This window comes from Phalangium opilio, unplaced genomic scaffold (genome assembly GCF_054372755.1).
Source record: "Phalangium opilio isolate 3A_F unplaced genomic scaffold, DU_Popi_V2 ptg000079l_1, whole genome shotgun sequence".
NCBI classification, from domain to species: Eukaryota; Metazoa; Arthropoda; class Arachnida; order Opiliones; family Phalangiidae; genus Phalangium; species Phalangium opilio.
The window spans coordinates 2,088,492-2,116,441 of NW_028324187.1; the positions used below are offsets into that span (position 1 = coordinate 2,088,492).

Consider the following 27,950-nt stretch of genomic DNA (forward strand, 5'->3'; position numbering starts at 1 on the left):
TGGGGTTATGGTTAACTGCTAAAACTTTAATTTGTCCATAGCAAGTAATTAAAATAACAATAATTAAATTAATTTCAATTATAAATAATTTTCAATGACATTTAGTCTCTAAACAAATTTCCCTAATTATTCCAATCCGGGGTCTTGAATGAGGTCTACAAGAGCACTTGACATAATAGCAATAGATCGTACGTTATTAAAAAGTTTCAGTAGATCAGTCTAGATAGACCTAATATCCTCTCTAAAAAAATAAACAAAACAATAAATAGAAAAAGAGTTTCATAAGTGGGAAAAGTTCCCAAAAGGGGGGGAAAAGTGAGGGAGTGTGGGGCGGTTAGAGTGGAGTAGGAAGATGGGATGGGGAAGGCTAGAAATATCTCGTCCTAGACCACGGATCGATGTCAGTAAGGGGAATGACCGGGCCTTGTCTGCTCGTCCCGTCCGCGCTATGCCTTTGCAGCCTTCCGCTATCCAGACCTCTTCTCTTCTCTCTCTCTTACTCCTTCCTCTCTCTCTCTCTCTCTCTCCTCTCTCGCTCTCGGAAAAGAGGCTGTAGAGTGTAGACGAATCTCAAGGCTAAACGTTTGGATCGATTCCCAACACGGACTGTACGTTTAGTATACCAAAGGGGATCTAAAACGCCTAACTCCTTAATTCGCTAATTCCCAAAATTTTAGGGATCAATTATTTTTATTGATAACGGATTAAGGACCCAATAATGTTGGTTTGTTAAGTCATAAAATATTAGCGAGGTTTGTTTTCCCATGGTTATGTGACCGGCACCCTGACACTCTTCTAATACGCAACCAAATCACTATGTACCGGCTATGCTAATTATTACGCCTATACAGGGTGTTTCTGATAAATCTGCCGCATAAAATAAGGGGGATGTTCTTTGGGTGCACGATTTTTAGTCGAAAATATAACCAGTATCTCCATTTTGCCATCAGAGTTATGATTTTTTTAGTGTTTTAGATATGACCCCTTAATTAGTGTAAATTATAAATTATTGTTTTAATCAGTTTCTTTATTAAATTTAAGGTGTCATCCGTAATGACTTAGAGCAACTAACTAACTAACTAACCCCTACAACAATAATAAGGTCTCTTTCCGTTTACTCTCTCTCCTTTTTTCGATTTTGGAAGTTTCTCCACACTTTGGTAAAAATTCCCTATAGCTTTTACGTTGCGATACTTTGAACCATTGCTCTAGTATAACTGCGGTGTTGAATTCGGTATAAGAACTCCTTCTCCGAGTTCGAGTCTCTTCCTTTCGCGTGTTTTCTCTCCTTCCTAAGGAACGTTTTGGGTTTCTTGATCAGGTCAGGAAGAGGAGAAGAAGAAAATCCACGAACAATCCATTAAAATACTACAGAGCACTTGGTTTGTGTGGATCACGAACGTGAGATGGGGAAATCAAAGAATCCATTAAAAAGGAGGGAGGTAATTACACTTGTAGGTAATTATTTTATAAGTTACGTTAAATTACAGGAAGGGTAAGATATATTTATCAATTTCCAAACGCGAATCGAATTTGTTTCTGTAGGAAATTCGTAGGGTGTATGTATACACCAGTGTATTGCGGGTCGAAGATTTTACAGGGGCCTCATAGAAAATACATTAGGTGCTTTTACCCCTGAATGTTGGCTTCACTTAAATATTTCTATTGAAAATGAAACATTTGTGATACGTGTCTATTTCATGTCAGTTATTACCAAAAAATTAAATCTAGATATAAATATTTATAGGTGATGTTTCGGTATAATAAAAAGAGAGGATCAGAATACATTCATCATAGTTAAGTGTAAACATATTTAAAGAAAATACGATGGTTAGAGATAACTAAAGTCGCTACATAATGCAATTTATATACAATCAAACGGCTTAGTTGGTGTAGTGGGTAAACAAAAACAAAAATATAATTAAAATACTTTCGACGTCATTAAGTTTCTAAATTATTGACCCTCATTAGCCAAGATGTTAAGTGATTAAAAAGCTTTCAAAGGCGTAGATTAATTAACTTCACTACAAAATTAATTACAGCATCGTAGGTCAAGGAAGTTGTTTACAGTGATCATTCAAAACCGAAATCAAGAGTTAGCCATTTAAAATATTTTCCTAGATTACCAATAAGCAAGCACTCTGCTAATGCATTGATTGCTAGCTACCGAATGGTCTGACCCTTGCGCTCAAAATGAACCTGGATAACCCTTAATCAATAATAAAGTGCAGTTTTCAATATATATATAAGACTGAGTAAGGCTTCAAACTTCAGAAAAGGAATATTATAAGAGTTGCAAACTGCTCCTAAACGTGACCGGAATATTCCCCTAGAATATTCTTGAACTCTGATAAAATATTAAATTTAGGCAAATATATATATATATATTTTTTTTTTTTTTGGAAAAAGCTCCCGATATAATTTATTCAGGAAAAAGGAAGAATTTAAGGTATAATCAGAAATTCGCCAAAAAGAGATAATTTGAGAGTTTTAAACCACAAACTTTATCCATTATAAATGATTTATTTATTCAGTCCATTTGTCCGCACCAAACTAAACTACAATTAAATTGATTTGGCGTAATTTAAAATAAAATGTTTGTAGTTTAGCCGCATGCTGCAGAGACAGGTGTTTATAAATAAATAATAAAAAAAGAAACAACACCAGGTGTCAAAATAATGTTAGGGTTCTCCGGCCTCACGAAATAAGCGACGTCGTGAATCATTCGGCCGTGACGTCACACGATAAAATTCTTCTTAGTAAAAAGAGGAGGACCTTGAAATACTTTTACTAATACGTAATATTTATTTTATAATTTATTTTGAATATTTTTAAATTTTTGGATACGTTACGCTACGTTGATATTGAAATCATTATCTGTTAATTTAAATATTTTAATGCTCGAATGGAATAAATTATGATAACAACAAAGTTAAATACTCATTTAAACGTGGTATTAAATTATAAAATTTTATTTATGAAGATGAGTAAAGTTTAAGGAATTTAATGTTTATGTCCCTTACTTATTATTAAAAAGTTGGCTCCAGTTCAAAAACTAAATAATTAATTCTAAATTATATAAACGCGATAAAGATAATTGATATTTCCTGTGTAATATTATCTATTTTATTTATTTTTACGGTGAAATTCATTCCAATATTGATCTGTGCCAATTTATACTGAAAATAATAAAATATTACACCATTTTTCTATTTTAAAATTATTTAAATCCGATACGGATGTTCAGATATAAAATTATTTTAGACAATTATAGATAACACTCCCACCTGACCGACTTATCCATCGTCTGCTAAAGTAAATTAACTTAACGGCTCATATATTCCTTAATATTACAGCTAATTTAAAATATTAATTATTTTAAATAATTAAAAATAATAAAATCTGCAAAAATGTGAACTTATTCTTTCACTTCAAATGGTTATAAAAACGCATAAACTTGAAACTATAATCATGATAATTTTAATCAAAATATTGTATCCTCCACAATCACGTGACCATTCCGATTTACCATACATATTACACCTACATCAATTAATATTCACGTCAAAAATCAAACTATGTTAAGATGCGGTAGAGGAAAAAATAAATAAATGAAAAATTCCCCATTTGGCATTTTTTAATTAAATCAAATAATTAAAAATATTCAAACAAAAATAAAAATAAAAAAATAAGAAAAACGAGGCGCTGATTTTGAAATCGTACTGCGTGATAATTACGAGGCGTCGTTGTCTGCGAGCGTGCGTGGGAGTGTCGGAAGATAAATCCAAAAGAGGAAAATTTGATTAGGAAAATCGCGAGAAACCGATTTTAATTCGGGCAGAAAAACATTCGTATAGATAAGGAAGGAACGATGCGAGGGGGGAAAAAAAGCAAGGAATCTCTTTAATTAGTTTCGTTCTATCATAAAAGACGGATTGAATCGCGGATAACCCACCCCATCCCCCCTCTTGTCTTTACGCGGTCGGTTGGGAATGAACGAAGGGGAGGTACACTTCACTTCACTTCCTAATATCAACATAATATGCAGGCAAGAAGTGATATCTAGTTTATTAGGGAGAAGATATAAATTCGCCACATTTCCAGCTCTATCTCCAGTCCAAACGTAGGTCCGGAGTTAATCCCCGCCTCTAAATTACAACCAGCATCTCATTGGTTCTTGAAAACTCAGGTCAGCGCGACGCGAATGACGAAAATTACTTGTATTTTCCAACTGAGGAGAGGCAGCGAAATATCCCGGCCTCCTTTTAGCCCCCCCCCCTGTATTTTTAAACGGGGACTGGGACTATGGCGCGCGAATACTTAGGCATTTTATACCTTCTCCCTAATAAACTAGATATCACTTCTTGATGCATGGTTGTAACAGATTTACCATTTAAAAACTTTCCTGATCGTCTGTCTATAGAGGAGTAAAGTAATTTAGGCAACTTTCCGACCTCTTCGTAGTGGGGACCCCTCGTCTCGTGTATCGATTAAAAATATACTCATCCACGCGCCAAAAATTAATATTTTTCCTTAATTGATTAATTTAAGCGTGAAGATAGCGTTGGGTAATCACGTGATAATTGAATATTTGTCGTTGGGGTTTAATTTAAGCATATATAGTCCTTTTCTATTGAACACAACGAACGATACAAACCCTCCTTAGGCTACACTAACTCAAAGGTCTTGTCAAAGCAATGAACGAAGTTGGTATGTTTATCTCAACAAATACCTATGAGAAATTTTGTTGCGTTTGTCAAAGGTATGTACGAACTGGCAGGTGAGTTCTGTTAAAATACTCTGTGTATACTGTTCAAACTGAGTTCCACGTGATTCTGTGTGTGTATGTGGGTGCATTTCAAATGATACTATGTCACTTGACAGCGCTATTAAAGTGGGGGATGTCTAAAAACGTATTAGTGTTTCGTGCTTGTTAAGCCTACAACACAATGACTCAACGTTGTGTTTATTCACTTGATAAAAAAATTAATTACTGCTTTGTATGATTCATAACAAAATTACTACCTTTTCTGGTGTCTAAACTTCCAGCTGCTATTGGTCAGTTTAATATACCCACCTCTAACAGGTAAAAATGCACTTTTAAGGACCTTAACCCTTTGGCTTGTATCAAATTCAAATATAACGAATGTCAAAAAGAAATTTCTATACTTTTTATTACATCCTAACGATAAGCCTTGGGGAAAATTATTATGTTACTTTTGAGTAAAATGCTCTAAAATTTTCATCTCTAACTTGAAAACTTCAGACTTGTTACCATGGAAACGCATTCTTAACTATATTATTAACTCCCTACCTTCATACCTTGTGTAAAGACACATAATATCTTGACATACCTCAACAGATAAGAATTTTTTTCCTCTCTCTCTCAAAGCTGAAAAAATACCCTGCAAATGTTTTTATTGCACATATAAGCGAGAGTAGGCCTAAGTGCCTGAGGATTTGTTAGTTTAAAAGCAAAAGTACAGTATGTTCCAATTAATTTCCTTTAAACTTATACAGTTTTTGCTATAATACTTTAGTCCTAGTAAATTTTAATCTTTAAGGGTGAGGAGAGAGAGAAATGGCAGCCATGCGGCATTAACTGCGCTAAGTTACAGTAAAGAATAACATCGGTTGCTATTACCTCATAAAGAAACTCAAACTCCAGTCTCACGAAGATAACCTTCAGAAAAGGAAAAGGGACTCTGAGAAATTTTTTTATTGCACTTACTATCTTCAAATATAAAAGTTCAACTGCAGAAGGTTATAATTAAAAGTTTACAAAACATTTTTTTTAAAAAGCCAAAAGGCCTTGTCTATAAGATAACCAGTCCAAAAATATCAGTGAAATCTTTTGAAACGTTAAATCATTATTATTCCATAAAGGTTTTATTGCATTTTTGGCCGCCATTTTTTAAGATGGCGACGGATTGGAAAAAAACTTTCTTAGAGCGTGCCTACTACTTCTGCGTAACGTCCCTTCAAATTTTCAACCTTCTAGGTTAAGCGGTTTGGGCTGAATTGAGACAGTCAGGTCTGTCAGAACTTTTGACTTATATTGATACAGACTTGATTACTTCAAAGTTATTTACTTCTAATCCGCTGTATTATGTCGGTGATGAGATAAGGCTGGGTTTAATCTCAAGCTAGATTAAGACGGGGAAAAAAATTTCAGACCTCCACTAAAGGAAGGGGGTTTATATTGTCTAGGCTTATCTTTATCTGTTCAACAAAAAAAAAGTGATTTGTTGTAAGTTTTATTTCAAAGGGATAGCGCGATTATTAAAATACGCTCCTTATATGGATGTCGTATCTAATGATTCATTCCTCATACTCGCAAGTTGATTGGTGTAGAAATAAGTATAATGAAATATGACTATATGTTTCAACAACACTATCTATGAAGTATAAAAAGTCACCAAGTACTCTCAATTTCAAAAATATTTGTGCCTTTAAGACCAAGAAATAATATCTAGTTTATTAGGGAGAAGGTATAAAATAAATTCGCCACAATTCCAGCTTTATCTCCAGTACAAACGTATAGTAGGTCCGGAGTTAATCCCCTCCTCTAAATTACAACCAGCATCTCATTGGTTCTTGAAAACTCACGTCAGCGCGACGCGAATGACGAAAATTACAGTCATATTTTCCGACTGAGGAGAGTGTAGCGAAATAGCCCGCCCTCCTTTTACGTCCCCCCTTGTATTTTGAAAGGGGGACTGGGACTATGGCGCGCGAATACTTAAGCATCTTATACCTTCTCCCTAATAAACTAGATATCACTTCTTGTTAAAACAGAAGAATCTTCAAGTCTGTTAACCCAACGAAAGCAGAGAGCAATTGTTTGAAAATTCTTACAAGGCATACCCTTAAAAATGTCATGTTTAACTTTATTTTGCCTGAGGCTCTAAAAAACCGCTACGTTTTAGATTTAGACTTTGGAAGACAGTTCTAGACAATGAAAGGTTTTTTCTTTTGGTTAGAAACCAAAAAGACAGCTTTGACTGCCGAAGTTAATGGATTTGAGATTACATATATATAGGAGCTGACCTAAGTGTTTTTCGTAGAAAAATAGAATGAACTTGGTAAGAAAGGCTCTCAGTCTAGGTCCAATGACCATCCTCGTATGTATCGGTTTATCGATCTTGAAGAAAACTAGTCAAGTTTTTCATGAATCATATACAGAAAATACTATACTAAGAAAAAAAAATATATTTTTGGAGATGAAGAATTTTGAATGAAACACTTATTAGTCACTAAACAACAACGCCTTTTCGAAATTACCAATGACTACCTAGCTAAATCGACCTTAGAGTTGAATACACAGTCAAAGGTGGAATGCTGCCATTACTCTATTAAACATACAGGGTGTTTTTGATAAGCTGATGTTCTTTGGGTATACGATTTTAAGTTGAAAATTCAACTTATATCAAGACATTTTGTCGTCAGAGAGTCAGAGCTACTGTTTTCAAGTTAAGATTGTCCAGAGTATTTTACGGACGACCCCTTAAATTTAATTAAGAAACTGAAAGACAATTATTTATAATTAATTAAGGGGGTCGTCCCTAAAAACACTTTTAAAATCATAACTCGAAAACAGTGACCCTTGTGGCAAAATGAAAATAGAAATTACATTTTTGACTCAAAATCGAGCACCCAAATTACATCCCACTCAATTCATGGATGGCAGACTTACCAAAAACACCCTGTATACTTAAATAACTAATATTTAGGTAAACAAAAAATATTCCTTACAACATTAGCATAAATCCCCCATGGGTTGAACGCAATATGAGGCGCTCTGCTCTCTCCATAGACAAGATAAAAAACCGGCACCACAAAATAAAAAAAAAATAGTGAACTTTTCCAGTTAACTGTGGCTATGGAAAGATATCCCAGAACATCTAATCACATTCATTTTACATAAGGTAATGCGTACAATATTATATCGTACTCCTAACCTATTTCAAATCCCCCTTTTATTCCAGTATTAACTCTTATAAACTGAACCGGGGATTTGGTTGTAGGCAGCTTCCTCGGAATACTATCTTTCGTATCACCTATACTTGATATCGTTACCCAAGGCTATGATGCGGTTAAGAATGCCTGGGGTAAAATTGTACGTTTTAAGCCTATTATCTTTAGTATACGGTTAAATTGCACTCCAATAGCTAGGGGCACGTAGCGAAAGCTATTATTTTTTGCGGGTTGACAGGTGCGATTCTTAAAGCGGAAACTCATTCAACATTTTTTATTTAGAAGAATTTTTTTAGGGGGTATGCGAGACGATTTTTATTTAGTAATATCAAAAGTAAATTAAACTTTAAAGTACTTTAGAGTTAGTCTTTGGTAGCTTTAGTTTCCTATGCTTTCGAATGAATTTTGAAATGGTATTTTTCCAGACGATTTTTTAAATAATTAAAAAAAATTTTGAAAATAGATTTCATTATAATTCCAGGTGTGGAAAACTATATGTAATATCATAAGAAGTTCCATAAGTTTGTCACTAGTTACAAACTGGAGCTTGTGAGGTAAGTCATAGATTCGAAGTAAAGCGACACCTGGTGAGGCGCTGTCAAAGGCTAAGTATAGACTAAATAGGAACTAGATGGACTGCAAAATTAACAGTGTATTCCTCAATTCTCGCTTGTCGTTCTAGAACTAGCTCGAGATGTAAGTCTACTAGCAGTACGAAGTATAGGTTGTGTCATACTTATAGAAAATATATTATATAAACTTATGGTAATATTTCAAGACTACTTAACAAGTCAAAAATTGTTGTTTTTAAAGCCACGTTGAGGAAAGAAACTTAATCGTGTTTACAGAAATTTCCCTGAATTTAACTGAAATTTTGCCAAGTATACCTACAGTGCGTTCAGAACTGTAAATCAGATAAACCCAATTTATCGGAATCGGATAAACAGTAAGAGAAACGTTGATTACAAAAGAAAACAAACAAAATACGTAATTGGGTGCATCACGTTTGTATATTTTGCACTCCCCGACTTCCTACACTTGGTCGAGGATTTGGGGGGTCCATTTTCAATTTGCCTGACTTTATATTATACCAAAGTAAGAGTACGAAACCCCTTTTAAACTAATATTAACTTTTAATAGTAGAGAGAGTGTTTTCTCGCTGAAAAGTTACGCGTAATGCGAAACCTTTTCTCACTCTCTGTGGTAATTTTAAGAATCAAGCAAAACGAAATTGAAACTTTCAAATTTGAACCCGCCGCGTTTCTAATCCTGAAGGGGTTCAAGTCTCTCCCCCCCTCTCTCCGTCCCTCCCTTTTTAAAGCGTTTCCATTTCTGGCTCGGTTATTTTGGCCACTTATTAGCCCGGCTGAAAATGAAATAGGAGGTCTAGCTTGTCCACTTTACAAGTCTTAATAAAGCCGAGAGAGCTTTTAAGCCAAGGAAGGGTCTGCAGTTGGAAATCATCTTCTCTAAGGGCTTCTTTCCCCTGTTCTAGCTTAGCTGAATGGACAAGGTACGTCGCCGCCGTGGGCCCTTAATTGAAAAGTCGATAAAAGAATATTTATACTCCCCATCTAGCTGCAGTTTCCTAGCATAGCATCTCTTTTCCCCTATCCACTACTCTCGTTTAGCGAGCCATTGCCCGCCCATTGGACAACCTAACTTGTCAGTTAGATTGAAACTACGCTTGCAAAGTTAAAATTTACGTAATAGGGGTCTTTTAAAATTGACCGCGAGTGGGAATATTATAGTGCAAAACCTTGGTTTGTAGTTGGTTTGAAGAAAATTCAAAAATCCATATTTTTAGACCAAATTTTTTTTTTAAATCTTATATACTCTCCCTAACTTGATATGTATTTTTTATAGTCGCCGTTTAAATACATCCCGAAATTTTATTAATTTATCATATTTGGTGACGAAAAATCACACGTGCTTCCCTGATTTTTACGAAATAATAATACTTTTCCCTAATTTTTCGCGAAATAATCATATTTTTCCCTAATTTTTCGCGAAATAATCATAATTTTCCCTAATGTTTTGCGAAATTCATAATTTCCCCTAATATTTCACCCAAGTAAACTAATTCCCCAAATAGTCAGTTCAGGCCTGGTTCAGGTCCTTCCCTGATATCCACGGTTCATAAAAACCCTATTCGAACCATTATAATCCTACAAAAATGTCTTGAATTTCCCTTTCCATCTTAAAAGACCATTAAGAATAGGTTCCATTTGATCCTTTTTCCTTTATTATATTCCTTGAAAAAAAGAAAAGAAAATAGAACCAACAGAAAGAGAAGCAGAAACGGCAGGCGTGTTACAAAGTATAATTAAGATTTTTATCCCAAACGTTTTTTCTCTCTCTACGTCGTTGTAAGTCATTTTCACACATTCCAACTTTGAGAATTCAATTACATAAGAGCATAAGAGCATCATAACGAAACCCAGATTGTTCATTTTAGTATTTCTTTTCTTTATAGAAAAAATAATAGAAAATCTAAAAATATACGCTTAGAAATTCAAATTACGCCGATATATTTGTATTTTGTATAGTTATAATATATACACCTGTAGCAATAACGTACGATACATATATATGTTATTATATATATAACCAGACGATTCAAAATATCGTACTTTTACCTTTGATCATGGATCAAACACTTTGACGGGTCACGTGTTTATTACAGCGCGAGCGCGGGAAATTGTATTAACGAAAAGTATACCTAGGCCTACTAGGAAACATTTTCCCGCTTTTTTCTCGTGCCGGCATTTTCCCGCTTTTTTTTCCCGCCAACACGTGAAAAAAAAAATACCGGTATTTTTCTATTTTTTTATTTTTATTTTTCAATTTGAATCTTAGTAAGAAGAACGAAAGACGAAAGACGTAACCGTCATTTTTATTTAGTAAGAAGTTAAGAGAACCGTCCTAACGTAACGACCTTCGAGTAAATCAAGAACCTCTAAGATTTTTTTTTAATAGCGAATCCCTCATGCTAAGAGAAAAGCCCTGATAAAGAAGCCAAAACGTCTCGAGTACTAACTTCTAGCAAAAGCCGAGAAATAATCAGAGTATAGGCCAACCAACCAGAAGGAGAAGGGGGGGGGAAGGGAGCTAGAGGGATTAAACCTTAGCAGAGCCTACGTAAAGACATCATCAGAGAGGAAACGAGAGTACGCGTTCAATATTGGTTTTACACCCCTCTGGGAAATACGAGGGTTTTGCTTTTAGGTATAATTATATGGCCGAATTGGTCTCATTTTGACCTACAACTCGTTATGTAGCAATAGTAGGTCAAAATTTGGGATGGGCGAGGTTTAGTTCATTACAGTTTTGCCAGGTCTATAGAGTAGTGGCACTCCATGTTAACTACCCATAGAGTTTAATACAGTCAAAGGCAAGTAGGTGCCATTAATCTATATGCTGTGTGCTGATAAGTGTTGCCAGTCGTTCGTGAGTGCTATCTACAACAAAGTTTGTAGTTCTGTTCAATTCAAATCATTCTTACAGTAACAAGCTTGAGATGCTATCACATATTACCAAAAACGGATTTATGGGATAAGAACGTCGGATCGTAGCTTTAGCCTCTAGTACCATCCTCGCATACTTTATTGAGAAACTTCGTCTGCTTATATTTTGACTCCACCCACAAATTCGATCTCTAGAAGTAGCTATATACAGAATTTGTGGGTGGAGTCAAAATATAAGCAGACGAAGTTTCTCAATAAAGTATGCGAGGATGGGGGGTGAATTCGCTAACTCCGACGTTCTTATCCCATAAATCCGTTTTTGATATTACTGGCAATTGATCCCTGAAGCGCAGGAACTTGGAAGTGACGCAGTTGGTCAAAATATAGGTTCATTTAAGTCTAAAATACAGTTTAGCAATTCCCGAAGCTAAGTACTAAGCTATTTAATTTATTTATTTATTTAATATTTATTTTAAAGAGATCCTGACTGCACTGTGACTGTAGGGATTAACGTTTTCTATGGCTCCTTTAGGGAATGATGTTGACACGGTCTGACAGACAGACATCAATTACAGTCCCGCATAAGCTACCCTTTATATCAAAACCCGGCCATGTATAGCGAGTACGCCGGTAATGAGCATAAAAAGCATAAAAATATTACGTTAGTCCGAAAGGGACATCTGGTATAATTATACACAAGAGTTTTACCATTATCAAAATACCGTAAGCGTAACGTTTTTCGTTAACACTTTTATAATATCTCGAAAAATGTCAAACAAACTTTTTTAATGGTTTAGTGTCAAGAGGGTTTGACCTTGGCATGGTCCCCTATATCTTATTTTACTGATCAAATTTGGTAAAATGACGTCTTGTATATAAATGACAACTGAGTTAGACCAACATAAAAGCAACTAAATTTTGTTAAAATCGGTAAATAAATTTGAAATTATCGAACTTGGCTTCGAAAATTGCCAAGTTAGAAAATGTCTTTTTCATAAATTTCTGTTCATGAAAGGGAAAGTTTCAAAATTTCCAGGGCTAATTGGATAAAATACACCAAAATATTCCCTATTTTGAACATGACACAGTCCTCATCATTTAAATTAAACAAAATTGCAACATGACGTCACAGGGTTAATTTGAAAATTTGCATTTATCTTACTTATAAACCTATTTTAACGTAACTTATGTCATTTTAAAGCTATTTACGAATCCCGCGTCCTAAAAAAGTTGATTAATGACATCACAGGACTTATATGGATTTTAATTATTTGTGAACCTTTCTAAACACGTTTTGTGACACTTTTAAGAGCTATTCATATCAAATTACGAGTGTATAAGGCTTAATTAACACTAAATAAGTTAATTAAAAATGGTATTTACCAATTGCCAACGATCCTCCAGCGAAGTCTGCGACGAAAAGTAACCGGTATCATGTATGTCTTGCAATTCTCTGAAAATATATCCACTGGGTAGCACATCCATTTTGCCACCGATATTTGTTGACGCTGAGAATAATTGTTATAAAATCCGGTGTTGTCCACCACAGTTACGCAATGATAATTCAATGTCGGGTTCTTTAAACTGACCACCATGTACTCTAGGAACCACACTTTATTGTACAAAGATGCCGGCGTAAAAACAAGGTGAAACACAGGCCTTTTCCGAAACGTTAACGCGCAAATACTACAGGGATGATAACTTGAACAACAAAATTCGGTTTCTCCACAAATGAAATTAATTCGAAACGATGAAGATGTTGATGTTTAAAATATAAATCTTAATGATTAATACTTAAATATATTTACTCTACAAAAACACTAGTCCTAAAATCGACAGACACATTGTTGTATACGGAAAAATAAGCAAACGCCGCTACGGTTCCAATGGGAAGCGAGTAACTGACTCGCGCCAAAATTTCCCTCCTGAAGTTCTGACTAGTTCAACGTCGCGACGTTAGAGGCGCGAAATTCGCGGTTTTCCTCTAGTCCAATCAAAATTCACTATTGATTTTTAAAAGAGCAGCCGGAAATGGCGACCCGCTTTCTTCTTTGCCATTGCTCTAATGTTAGTAATATTTTTTCCCGCGCATTTTAACGGCAGAGAACGCCGGTTTTTTTTAGTTTTTAACTGTTTTTGGCTCGAGCAATTTTCAAAGAGAGATAGGCCTATCTTAGAGACGACAAAATTACTTTTTGCAACTGAAACTGCGAACTTTTCTTCAATCGCGGTTTTAGTTTTAGAATATTTATTTATTGCACTAATGGCATTGTTCACAAAAAGCCAGCAGGTGGCTTAGATGGATGATGAACACAATAGTGACATGTTTAGGCATACATCTTGATGTACATGTATGAAATGCTCCTAGCCCTCGTGATCAAGTGGAATAAAAGATTACGTAACTGTATCTCAAGGTCAACTATCGTGAATGACGGTTTTATAATATAACATAAATATAGGAATTCCTTTTGACTCATAATTCAAAGTAAACCAAAATCGATAAATACGAAATCAAAACGTCAACTCGCATTAACCTCAATTACAACAAGAACTAGAAATCGTTCGTTCAAATTGCCCTTGAGCGAAACCTCTAATCAATGTTTTTAGAAAGTCAATGAATGGAATTAAGTTGAATTACTTAAAACTCTTCCTGCTATAAAAGTGTAGTCCAACAAACGGCCTTCAAATAATAATCAACTTTGTGATTAACGATACAGTAGAGTTAGACTCGCGGAAAAATTCGGGATACCCGTAATGAGTCATCCTTCATTTGTTATGTCAACGTTTTAAAGTTATGGCGCGCATTGTTAAACCGTACCAAGAAGTGATATATAGTTTACTAGGGAGAAGGTATATATTCGCCGCATTTCCAGCTTTATCTCCAGTCCAAATGTATAGTAGGTCCGGAGTTAATCCCCGCCTCTAAATTACAACCAGCCAGCATCGCATTGGTTCTTGAAAACTCACGTCAGTGCGACGCGAATGACGAAAATTACGTATTTTCCGACTGAGGAGAGGCGAAATAGCCCGGCCTCCTTTTACGTCCCCCTTGTATTTTGAAAGGGGGACTGGTACTATGGCGCGCGAATACATAGGTATCTTATACCTTTTCTCTAATAAACTAGATATCACTTCTTGACCGTACATTGTCAAAGGGAGATTAAAATGACCAAAATTAACGCGTGTTAGGGTTAGCGTGGTTAGTTATTTCTTAATTGTTTTCTGTTATTATTCTTTATAGATTAAGAATGAGTTATCAAACCATTTCATTCCCCCTCCCATTAAGGTAAATGTTTTCTATATTGAACACAGAATACTCAACTTATAATTGAGTCACTAGTTTTAGATTAACTTCCCTGTTGCAAATTTAAGTGAAATTTCATATTCCATTCCTGCATGATGAGGAATTTGTTTTGAGTGAGCAGCTCTTGTTATCTCTGGTAGAAAATAACAGGCTCTTAAACAGAAATTATGTTTTGAAACCGACGTCCTGTTAAGTACATGTTGATATATGTTATGGAAAAAAGCGAAGGAAACGTTATTTTTTTATCGGAAAGAATTTCTTTCTGGAATTAGAAAAGCGATATGATAGATATTGCGTCATAGAAACTCGAGGGGTACGTTACTCGCCTGAATGCATGTACTAATGGGCTTACCTGTAATAATTATTAATTATACAATTGACAGTGTAGCTGGGGATGACGTATTATCATAAGTTTATAAGATATGTTCCAGAAGTATGATAGAGACTTACTGAGAGTTAGTTCGAGAACGACAAGCGAGAATTGACTTCACTCGTTTAGTTTAGCAGTCCATCTAGTCCTATTTAGTCTGTACTAAGAATTTGACTGTGCCTCACCAGGCGTCGCTTTACCCCGAATCTATGACCTACCTCACTTCATGACAAGCTCCAGTTTGTAACCAGTGACAAACTTATGGCCAACATATCTTAGAAACTTACGGTTATACTATTGACAGTGTTGCTGGGATGACTTGTTATTAGAGGCGTGTTTTACTTAAGTACAACCGCAGGTTGATTTCAAAATGAACATGGTTTAGTTACATTTGAAAATAATGAATTTATTGCAAGTTTCATATCACAAGTTCGTAACCCTCATTGTCTAATGCTTAAATATACCACAATATTTACATCAAATTAAAACTAACTTCTTTGACGTCTAAATTATAAAGAAAACATGTTATTATTTACTATGAATATTTTAAAAGCGGAAAATTTAGTTGGATTATTTGAATGTAATGTAATAAGGCTATATATGGGTCGTACCTTCGTTTACAATTAATACCAAAAATTCCGGGTTATGTTTATAAAGGGGTCAGCGATACAAAGGGGCCCTGTATATGGGCGTACACCTACAATTCCCATATAAGGTATATCTTCTTATACCGGCTCTGAAGCCATACAGGTAAAATTACGAAGAATGTTTCCTTATAAAGCTTACGAACGTTGTTGTATAAGTCCAGGAAATGGTTACAAACAATCTTGCTAAGTAACATTACAAGCCAAAATTTCTCTTTTATAGAAAAATAGTGGTGTCAGGTAAGCGTATAAAATTGGACAGAGCCCTCCGGAGGTCAAGCCGCGGTGCTTGTGTGCTCTGGCATTTCCTTTAAAAATTAATCAGAATTTACAATTTTTATTTGTGATATTGGCAAGGGGTCTGTCACTCAGAATAAAAGACCCTAGTTTCAAAAGTTGGGGGTACCATAGAGTAGTGGCACTCCATGTTAACTTCCTATAGAATGGTACATAGTTAAAGGCAAATCGGTCCCATTACTCTATAGAGTGCTGTCAGTTGTGACGTCAGATCCAAGGTTAAACGTCACGAGTCTGCCTTTAGCAATGGGCGGCCATGACAGTTACCGTTTTTTCTTTATGGGAAAACAGCATGGGTGACGTCACACCGACGCTTCTGACAGCACTCTATAGAGGCAAGTGTTTGACCACCTTGTTGTCATAAGACGTCACATCCGGTATGTGGACAACAAAGACTTTAGATATGGCTTGACTCATTGCTTGTTAAGTGCTTTTAAAGCAGAGCATAGAAATTTAATACAGGTGTGGGAATGTACCTGATATTTTGACCGTGGAAAATTTCTATAAACACGTGAAAGTTTCCCGCCTAAAGTTGGGGAGAAGTCTAAATGAATCACAAATGTGTGGTAACATCACCACTTGATATGTATAAAATTCCCCAACTATTTCAGCCTCCCTTTACTGATGAATTAGCGAAAACACCCTGACAAATAGGTAGAAAACTTACTTAAGGATGTGATGTAATATTATCATCAATTATTTTCGCAGTAGGCGAAACTCCTAAACTGAATTTTAATATAATTCGAGGTCAAAGTTTACTTTAGTAGTTTTTCTTACAATTTCCCGAGGTAATAAACATCCACCAACGCTTTAGGAAACCAATTATAGCGTGGGTGAACTCACCGAAATTGAGTAAAATATTTTAACGTCATGTTCCGCTATAAATTTTGATGATGGCTTTTAAAAATATTGCTCATTCCTACAATATTTTAATTCTTCACGTTAAATTTCCCATAAAATGCCATTCATGGATATTATTTTATTGAAATTTTTATGCCTTGAATATTTTAATATCCTTTTGTTTTTACGTTTTAAAGATGAGCTAAAACATATGGAGCAATGAATTAAATTTATCTTGGCAAGCTCTTTCACAATTGTATGTTGTATTCAGGAGAAGGAACTTCAAACTTAGGGACAAACGAAAAAGGATGTTTTAAATTTGTTGCATAGGACGGCTGACGCCATCTGTTGAGTACGTTTTGAACTATTCAGTTTTTAATAGTTCAAATATTATTCAACAGATGGCGCCAGCTGTCCTAGGCAATGAATTTAAAACATCGTTTTCAGTTTGTCCCCAAGCAATGCCGACTCAATTTATAAAGGCCCATGCATGGTGCCTCGGGAGTAGGGGACCGGACCTTTTATCGGCCGCCTCTCCCAGGAGCTAGGTGGCGCTTTCTGTTGTATAAATATTTGAATGAATTTAAAGTTCGCGCCAAAGATATTTTGGCGCCAAAATGCATGATACCTAAAATATCGGTTTTTGCTAGCATAATTTTTAAAATTAAGTGGAAATACGATTAAATGATGATAAGAAAAAAAAATTTACCCTAGAAATTAACATATATCATTACAAAAATTATAATATCTTATTAATGACCAGAATTAACATTTTGTAACAAAGCGGTATTATCGCAATGAAAAATGTCACACTCTTCCCCTTTAGTCTACATTCATTTTAACTTTTTTAAATCCCGTCCCTAATTATATTTCACAATATAAGAAACTTAAACATAAACTAGTTAAATTTACTAACCTTTGCGAAAATTATTTCCTCCACATCAAAAACAGTTGAGAACTCCGTTTCCAAATAGTCTCTAACAGGCTATATACTCCCCCCTCCCCTCAACTGCATAGCCGTAGTTTCCCTCACCCTTATTGGCTCTTACACGGCGCGAAAACATTTTGAATCCTCTGTATCGGAGAGCGCCAAGTCGCTGTGCGGCACTTTTTGGCGATTTCGAAAAAGCGAAAATAAATTAAAAAACCGAGGCATGCATGGGCCTTTATAAATTGAGTCGGCATTGCCCCAAGTTTTCAGTGGCGTTTCAACTTTCAACCTGACTACGACTGCACGTTGAAAGCGGCATCTATGAAAAGTTGCCGAGCAATTTAAACTTATATTAACAATTTTAATTAATATAAAATTATAAGGAAAGTATTTTATTAATTATTTTTTAAATATTTTAGGAGATATTAATTGAAAAACTCGTATTTTCAAAAATTAATTTTTTATTTAAATGTAATTTTCTGAAAAATTAATCGTCAATACAGTCAGGGCTGTTCAGATGTTAAAATAACTGACCTCACAGTTAATTCTAGTTAGTATTAAGATAATTTTAAGTTAAAAATAATTCCTTAGGTTCCACCGAGATTTGAACTCGGATCGCTGGATTCAAAGTCCAGAGTGCTAACCATTACACCATGGAACCACATGTGAGGAGAGCGTTTGTAATAGACAATATACGTGGGCAATAATCAATTTGATGACGTAACATACCATTTTTAATTGAAAAATACATGTTTTTGGGGTAAAACTGCACAATTTGAGATCTGAGGCCTAGTCAGTATATAAGAAAAATAAAAGAAAAAAATAATAATAATAAATAATTGAATTATAAATTATTGAAGAACATACTTTTTTTATTAATTTGTCTATGACATATTTAAGAACATAATAAATGACCCATAGATAAGAGAATTTGCAGGACATCTCCCTTATGAATCAAATTCCCTCCTAAAATCAATTGTTTCAAGTACCGCACCGGAAATAAGCCCTTGTCATAGATAAAACCGAAAAGTATTAATTTTCCCTTTTGAAACGTTGCCCCCACTCCGCACGTTCTATCATAATAGAATTGCAAAATGGAGTTTTTATCAGCCCTAACATAAACTTCCCATCCAAAAATATACTCTTATGTGAAATCAGAAGTTAATATTCTAATGAGGGATGGTGTAATCATAGCCCAATTAATGCGTTTAGAGTTAATTACCCCTTAAAATCGGTATGTTTTGTGGCTTTAGGACTTCTAATTTTGCTTACCCATATAGAGAGCTTTCAGTTGGAGGAGGAGCTGAGTCTCATGACATAATTTACGCTACCATATTGGTGGGTGTAAAGCATGTATGAAGCTAAGACTACCCAATATGGCTACTAAAACAGCGGTAAGACTTGGGAGGGTGTGACGTACTACTATCCCATCTGAAAGCTCTCTATTGGACGAAAACGTCAGGTGGTACTAGGCGGGCATCCAATAGTGGTACTTCCCGGTGCTTCCGGGAGAAGCCTAACGCGTAGTGTCCATTAGGCGCCATTGTGGAAACTTAATTGCCTGTATCTTCTTTAATATTGCAGATAGAAACTTGATTCCAATTAATATTATTCCTTATTTTATACGCTCTTTTGATTAAAAAAGAAATAATTCTAGCCCAGAATAACCCTTTAAAATAAAATAGGTTTTTGTTATATTTAACCTTAGAAATTAGAATATTATTAAGTTGTAACTTTTATTTATGGACTTTTATATAAGGAAATCTATCACTTCTCGGGACTCGGAAACGAATCATTGGAAGAGGATGGGAGTGTGTTTTTATGGGCAAGATTGGCACGCTTTCTGCATGAGCCTATCACACACATACACACACGAAGCGCTTCGGGCACCCTAAAACATCGTCTGTTTATTTTAGATTATATAAAAAGCCCTTAAGCCTGACTGGCGCTAAGAAAACTGTTTCCCCCTTTTCTTTATTTGAGGATTTTCTTTTGGTAACGAACAAAATATCGTGTCTAGGATTTGAAAGAAATCCTTTTTTTCGAGTCTCGAGCCTTATAAAAATATTTTGAATATAAATCTCGGGATCGCGCAAAAAATAATTCCGAAAAAGTCAAGGGTTTAAACTTTAATCTCCTTCCTGAAGGGTTTTGTGCCAAATTTACAAATCACTAAACTTTGATTTGTTAATACTATTGTTGTATTTAATGCAATCGTAAATAAGGGATTGTTTTTATTATACTGACACTTGTGTCACGTAAGGTGACATTTCATGCAATAATTTGAGTTTATGGTTTATTGAAAATAGGTTAAAGGGCAATTTTTATTGTTAAATTTACAAAACAAAACTATTGCTTTCTATGACGTGTATGAAAGTCTATCATGACTTCCGAATTGTATGGAGTGACCTTTGACCTTCAATATATCCCATAGGACACAGATCGTATTTATTTTTCAAATCGACCTGCACAGATCGTAAAAGTGCCCCATAATTAAAAATATAATTACCAAATTGGTAAAATCATCGCTTGAAACCATAATTAGAGACATTACCAGAAACAATTTGTTGTTAATTAAGAAATAACTGTGATAATTAACATCACTAAGGGATGAAAAAGCTTTAAAATTAATTTGGAAACCCTAACTAATGTTAATCCTATGCACCTGTAAAAGTGTTCCAACCTCTACACACCCGCGTCCAGGGAAAAACCAACATATAGGGGCAAAGTGAATTTCATATTAATTTTCACCAAAAAAGAAATAAATACATGATTTATTTTTAACCTTTTACATTATAGCGCGAATTAAGGTATTAATAAATACTAACGGAAGTCTATAACTTAAAGTAAAACAACTGAAAAATACATACATATTTTAAATAATGCTAGAATTTAGGACGACCAGAAAACCCTTTTATTTCTCTTATAAAAAATAAAACCGAGCGCTGTTATTTTAGAGGATTCTAACAAGGTCTATTTCGTGGGGGTTTGTTCTGATAGTTTCTAGAAAACCTTTTTTCTTGAAGAAAAATTGTTTGGCGGCGGCTCGGTTTGGCCGCTTGTCGACCCTTTGGATTTCGAGTACTCGGTTTGAATACTAAGAGAAGTAAAGTGTTAGATTACGTGACCGGTTTAAGAGTGGCCGGGGCCCCCACTCTCTTTTTCTTTCTTTCTCTTCCTTCTTGGTCTCTTGGACCCCCAAAAAAGCAACGCCCGTTTTTTCATTAAATTAAACGTTTTTCAAGAAGTATAAATACAACTCTGAGAGAGCATGCAGCGTATCGGGCAAACTGTTCTCTTTTTCTTTATATGCGTTTAGTTTTTAACCATGCATACTCGAATTCAGTGCCCGTACTCACGTCGACTCTTAAGCAAACGGAGTACAATCAGATCCTGTTTTTATATATATATATATGATAAAACTTAAAAGGCGTAGAACCAAAGAGACCGTATGATTGTTTAAATCCCAACTGGTCTGCACTGAGAAATTTAAATATATTTGGAAATTGGAGCAAGTTTAAGAAAAGATCTGAATTGAAATTAAATTAACTCATATTTTTTTTGGCGATAATAAGGCCCTTTTTAATTATTTATTGGTAACTCTTTTCAAATACAGGGTGGAAACATTTGCCTTTGACCAGTTGTATGTAATTTAATTGGTAATCAACTGGTACGCCGCCCCTATTTGGTTTCTTGGGTTGGAGAAAATTCCTGCCCTATTTCTCAGCTTTAACTTCAGTGCAGTGTTGTCAGGCTTTCTGTGAGCCAAGTTGGTCAAGTAATGAATCAAATTGAACTGAACTACCCCAGTTCTCTCTCTCTCTCTCTCGAGTAACCCATGTAATTGTACACATTGGCAGCTTTACTTCAAAAGTGAAAGTAGTTCATTATCATCCCTCTCTCGCTGCCTATTCTTGTCTCACAAACTGCCTGGCAACACTGGGATGAAGACCCCTAATTCTGCATGCCATCTTGAAAGTTACTAAAAACGTCCCAACCCCGTAAATATTTTTAGTATACTATTTATTAAAACAAAAAAAGAAAATCGTTTTAAAAATACGTTACTTTAAAATAAATTCAGAAAGAATTTAAGAAGTAATAAGTCCTGGGTGCAAAATATATCTTTATGTTTTATCGTATAGCTAGGAGTATAGATATATACCTTAGATGGTAAAAAAGTGAGACAAATGATGGGCTCTAAAGAAACAGCTGCGCTATGCCCCATACCAAAAACTGTCTTAAAAGAGAACCAACGAGAGAGAAAGAGAGGAAAAAGGGCTGAGATATTTATGAAGAAAGCGAAGGTCCGTCATCACCCATGGGTCGCTCAGCTCGTCCTGGGTTACACTGGATTGCACTAGCGTACGTGGCAGGTGCTCCCTTAAGCGATTCTTACTCGCTTCTACATACGACTCTGCTGAGAAGATGTAAATGTAGTTCTCGGGGCCCCCAAAAACGCGTACGGGAAACTTAGAACAGAGTTGAGGGAGAAGGAGAGACCCACTAGATTCTAGAAAAATGAGATTGCAGGGTTTTCTCCCGGTGAGAAATTGGTCTTCTTCTCTCTTTCTTACCGCTCCATCGGGAAACTTCTGATGAATTGGACCACACTGAACCACGTTTTACGAAGAAAAATATGGAGCTTCAATCGTATAACAGAGGGATGGGCCATTATGTAATAATAAGAGAATAGAGCACGACAAATGGGTGAAAGACATTTGGGTGAAGACTGAGTGTCCGACAATTGCGAGAATTTAAAATTGGGTTTGCAACAATTGGGTGGGTGGCAATGAAACCAATTGGGTGAATAAAAATTTTATTTTGTAAAAATACATGCTTCTTAAAAAGCATAAAATTTGGACGGTCAAAATGGTTAAATCGTGAAATACTAATTGCTTGTTGAAGTGACTATAGAAAGTAGGCGACCCCCTGAACCCTGGCCCAATATATTTTTGGTTTTTCTTCATCTAACATTGCACTTGGGTCCCTCGGAGCGTTGTTTGTTTCTTAGATGAGATGAATTATGTTATGTTTTTCTTTTCGCTTCTTTCTGGCTTCCCTGTGGAGTTTGAAGGAACGTTGAAGAATGGCAAATTTCTGTTCTTTTTTTCTACCGATTCCCTCTGGAGCATACGTAAAGGTGCGCGAAATAAAAAAGATAAACCATTGAAAAACCCAAGCCTTTTCTATATAGGCAAATATACGATTCATTAAATGAGTGTTAAGCATCTCTAAAAACAACGGAAGAATGATTTTGATGCTCCGGAAGCTCATTCCAATAATTAACTAAGCAGCATCGAGAACTCTATCTTCAAGTGTGTTCATAAGCCTATCAAACTATTTATAAATATGGGTCCAAAAGATATAATATACTTTTAATAAATGGCAAAATATTTTTCCTGGTGTTATTTGGGTTAGCGGGAATCGCCTTCAACCTTTTCCCATTTTTATGGGACACCTTTAACCTTTTCCAATATTTATGGGACACCTTTAACCTTTTCCAATTTTTACGGGACACCTTTAAGTGAATGTGGCGCATGCTCAGTCTCTTTCATTGTCTCAAATGGTAAATACCAATATTTAAAACCACTACGGCAGAACCATACTTAGGAGTTAAAGGGTTATACACCAGAAAAAACCTCGATCATAGAAGAGGGATCATCTATAGACAAGATGAGCAGTTTATTAGCTTGACCGGACATAAGCGAAGGTCCTTGAGAAGGCCTATTCATAGACATCATAAATTGTAGCTGGTCACCTTTCATGCAATGGAATGAACTTTTAGCTCATAGTATGGCCGATTTCTTACTGAAAAAACAAGCCATCTTACTCACAGATAGCACTCTATAGTAGAAAAAATAACACTAGCCGGGTTATTTCGCGGCCAGTTTCACATGACACTATATCAGGTCGATAACTATAGTGGGTCATAGAAGCCTAGGTACTGCCAGGAATGATTGGTTCTAGTTAGTTTTTCCTTTTTTTCTTCGTTCAATTTTGAGCCCAGCTCCGGTTATCGGGGTTTGCCTGGCCGTAAGATGTAAGAAGCTTCGTGTCATCGAGTGCTTGTTTACTTTGGCAACCTCCACCTCCTCCTTCTTCTTATACAGTACAGACAGAGCGACTACGAAACGAATTTCCCATGATCCCCTCCCTCACATACTGTCTAATGATAATAACCAAGGTATTTTTTGACAGTAAACCCAGTAGAATGGACACAAAGCCATCAAAAATATTGGTCTACTATATCATAAATTCATTAAGATATGTTCCTACCATAAGTTTGTCACTGGTTACAAACTGGAGCTTGTCATGAAGTGAGGGAGGTCATAGATTCTAGGTAAAGCGACGTCACCTGGTGAGGCGCTGCTCAAGGCTTAGTACATACAGATTAAATAGGAAGATGGAAGCCCTGCAAAATTAACCGAGTGTAGTCAATAGAGAGCTTTCAGATGGGATAGTAGTACGTCACACCCTCCCGCTGTTCTGGTAGCCATATTGGGTGGTCTCAGCTTCATTCCTGCTTTAAACCCACCAATATAGCAGCGTAAATTATGTCACGAGGCTCAGCTCCTCCTCCAACTGAAAGCTCTCTATAGAGGTATCTCAGAAGCCTAATTGTGACGTCACCTATGCTATTTGCCCATAAAACTAAAGCGGTACCAAACATGGCCGCCCACTGCTAAAGCTAAGCCTGGGACGTTTCGCCTAGGTACTGACGTCACAACTGAGATAGCTCTATTATCTCTTGTCGTTCTCGAACTATAGCCGAAGCTGTAAGCCTCTAGTATTACGAGGTGTAGGAAGTGTCATACTTATGGAACATAAACCTATGCTATATATGTATAGTCCAAAGAAAATTGTAAATCTCACTTAATGAACTTTCGATATTAAAACTAACGTACTCGTATTAATTTCCCGTGAGTTTTTATTGAAGCTTAAAAGCTTAGATGAAAATGAACTAAGCCTTGGCTTATATTTTTCCTCTCTCATCCTGAATGAAATACAGTAATTAGAGTATCTTAGAGAAAAGGGTCTTCCTTTTCATTCTGAATTAATCTTTTTTTTCTTCTTCGTAGTTCTCCTTTTTTGAATATAAGAAAACTATCCTTTTCCCAAAGCACTCTCGAAATTAATAAGGGTTCCGTTCTTTTATCCTTTGAAATGAAAAAGGAAAACTTTATAAGAACAGAAAGTAGATCGTTTAATTTTCTAGAAAATGAAAATTTTCCTAGGCGCTGTATGCTATGCAGTGTATGGAATGGCACACGACCTATGGCTGCCATGGAGTCTTTTTTTTTTTGATTTTAATAAATGACTTCCTTCTGTGTGAAAGATATTTGCTAGAACTCATGTAGCTGACGGTATTTCTTTTTACTTTTCATTTCTATTATACCATATAAGTTTTAAATTTTTTATTTTAATTGCTATTTTTAATACAAGGCTTTTAGCTATTTTTGGGTGTGAGATGTAGGCCATATTTCATTAAGGTGAGACACACCTGTATCATTATTTTTCTTACCTAAACGATTAATAAAATCGTGTATAATTTACTTAATATGTTTGTGCAAATATGGCTTAACTATACATAATTTCGATGCCGAATGGAACGAAATTTAAAAATGTGTGATTACAATTAGTAGATACTTTGTGTACGTTTCTATAATATCTGAGAAGAGCGTGGACTAAATATGATAATATTTAAGGAATTTTATGTGTATGTCAATATATTTTTTTTTCATTTTTTAATATTAATGCAGATACACAAAATCAGGTTACTACGTTTTTACTCCTAAACAATATTGAAAGGGGGGGGGGGTAGGTTACTCCCTAAATAGTTGAATTTGATTGGCTAACGAGAAATTCGCGTGCCAGCCATGATTAAAAATGGCGAAAGCGTGGCTTATATAGGGGATAGAATCACTTTGCAACTTTAGCAACGTACTACACTATTAACTTTCAAAAAATAAGTAATAAGCCATACGATATTCGCTTTTGTTTTAGGATTGACCAAGGGGCGTTTACTGGCAACGCTTTGGTCAGGGTAAATGCGATTTTTTCCAAGTAAATTTATTTCGAAGGGTCATTTGTTACCGTGGTCAAACGTTTAATGATTCAACCATTTTATAAAGTTACAGTGGCTAAATTACAGTTATGGTATAAATTCCGCTAAGCAAATGATTTTCTATAAGCGACTTTCATCCAATTTCATACTATACTTTTCTAAATTGAACCCTGCATGCACAATCTATATTATGATGAAAATTTGTAAAAGTTGTATCCGGGTCATGCGTGAGGTCTTTATTTTTAAAATTAATAGTTGGGTTGAATTGATTCGAGATTGCATTATCTTATTGGATAAACTTAATTGTAAATTTACACTTGCAAATTTATTAATACTTAGGTCAAATAATAGACTTAAGAATTTTGAGAATGCGAGGCTTACTTAATGTCAGTGTTGAAATGTACAGTACAGAACAGAAGTTTATAAGATATGTTTCATAAGTATGACCCTACGTTTACTTCGTAATGCTATAGCCTAGAGACTTACAGCTCGAGCTAGTTCGAGAACTACAAGCGAGAATTGAAGTCCTACACTCGGTTAGTTTTGCAGTCCATCTAACTATTTAGTCTGTACGAAGCCCCAATTTGACAGCGTCTCACCAGGCGTCGCTTTACCTCGAATCTATGGCCTACGTCACTTCATGACAAGCTCCAGTTTGTAACCAGTGACAAACTTTTAACGGTAATAGTTAGTATAGGGCGCTGTCGGTTAGCTGTGGCATAGGGGCTAGCCACCACCCCTCTATGCATTGTAAAGGCGTTAGATAAGTGGCAATAAGTCGCAAGATGACTTGGTCCAATTAGCTAGCTGAACTTATTTTAAATACCTTATAAACTTATGTACAGACGTTATTCTGCAATGAAGGTTTTTCTACATTTCTGTAGATAGCCTCTGATGGAAAAATCATTCTGCAGTCAGAAATTTTATATTTACAGTCGTAGAATGTCTTAAATTCGGGCCTATTTTAAGCCTTGGTTGGTGTTCTATATATAAAAAATCCAATAAAAATTTACATGTTTTGGCGTCTCGCGCCCAATATAAGCTTCCTTCGACAAACCATATTTCTTTAGAAAACATATTATCCTGGTTTAACGCGCGGGGCATTTCCCCCTAAACCTTAACATCATATATTTTCAGGCAGTTCTCCATTAACGGTGGTAGCTTATCTCAGTGTCTCCCAAAAAATATATTTTGCAATTGTCAAAAGCGTCTCCGTTCTAAACCCCCATTTTCTATATGATCGATTGGAAACCTAGCTATCACCATCGAACCCCCCTGAAACCGTAACATTCATCGCGTGCTACAAATATAAGTTGGGATTGACACTTTTTCTTAGTATATTCAACGTCAGGTTAAGTATGTAGTTACATTTTAACGTAGGCATAACCATATAATTCTATGAGTAAGTATTGGTCTATCGTTGGGGCGTTTAGTATCCAGGTGATACTAAAATTTAAAGAGGTCTGCTTCGTTTATTGGGAACAGAACAGAGAGGCATGGCCTACTGTGGTTTGATTTTGTAGATCCATATGGCTTTCAAAGTAGGCCAGCAATTCCACCTACAATTGAAGCCACCCTCCTCTTTCTCTCATCTAGGTCTCCTTTCGTCCCATATTTATGCAGATTATTATAGGGTTATGGTGTAGGTACATGGTAACAAGTTAAGGTGGTTTATGCCGTGGACAAATTCGACTATATCCTGGCAGTGTTACAGTGGTTCGGTTTTTTTAATCGATTTTTAATCGATTATAGTGTGGAGTAGTAGTATCCAAAGATGTTTTTCCCATCCCAATTCAGTCGTCACTGAATACAAAGCTAGGTGGAAGGATACCGAAATATTGTTTTGTATGGGATTAAAGAAGTTACAGTCAAGTTATTTTATCTGTGAGTCCATTAACTAAGGTAAATAATATATACGTTTCATTTCGACGTCAGTATCTTAGGGACATTATAGGAGAGGTTACTTCATTTTATGAGCTTTTGAATTCAGTAGCAAAAAAATCGTTTCAGTTGTTCAGACTCAGGGGAGCCAACATTAAAATGTTCGAAACGGGG

General features: G+C 35.5%; 1 protein-coding gene and 1 non-coding gene across 2 annotated transcripts in view; both read right to left on the reverse strand.

Moving 5' to 3' along the window:
* Positions 1-13,356, reverse strand: part of LOC149654149 (Krueppel-like factor 7) — a 130,499-nt gene extending 117,143 nt beyond the window's left edge. Inside the window, exon 1 of the mRNA XM_089845543.1 lies at positions 12,828-13,356. Coding sequence (XP_089701669.1) covers positions 12,828-12,929 — 102 coding nt within the window. The 5' untranslated portion in view covers positions 12,930-13,356. The remainder of the gene's footprint in view (positions 1-12,827) is intronic.
* Positions 13,357-18,419: 5,063 nt separating this feature from the next.
* Positions 18,420-18,491, reverse strand: TRNAQ-UUG (transfer RNA glutamine (anticodon UUG)). Its single transcript has one exon. It is a non-coding gene; the product is annotated as a tRNA-Gln (tRNA).
* Between the last annotated feature and the right edge of the window lie 9,459 nt (positions 18,492-27,950).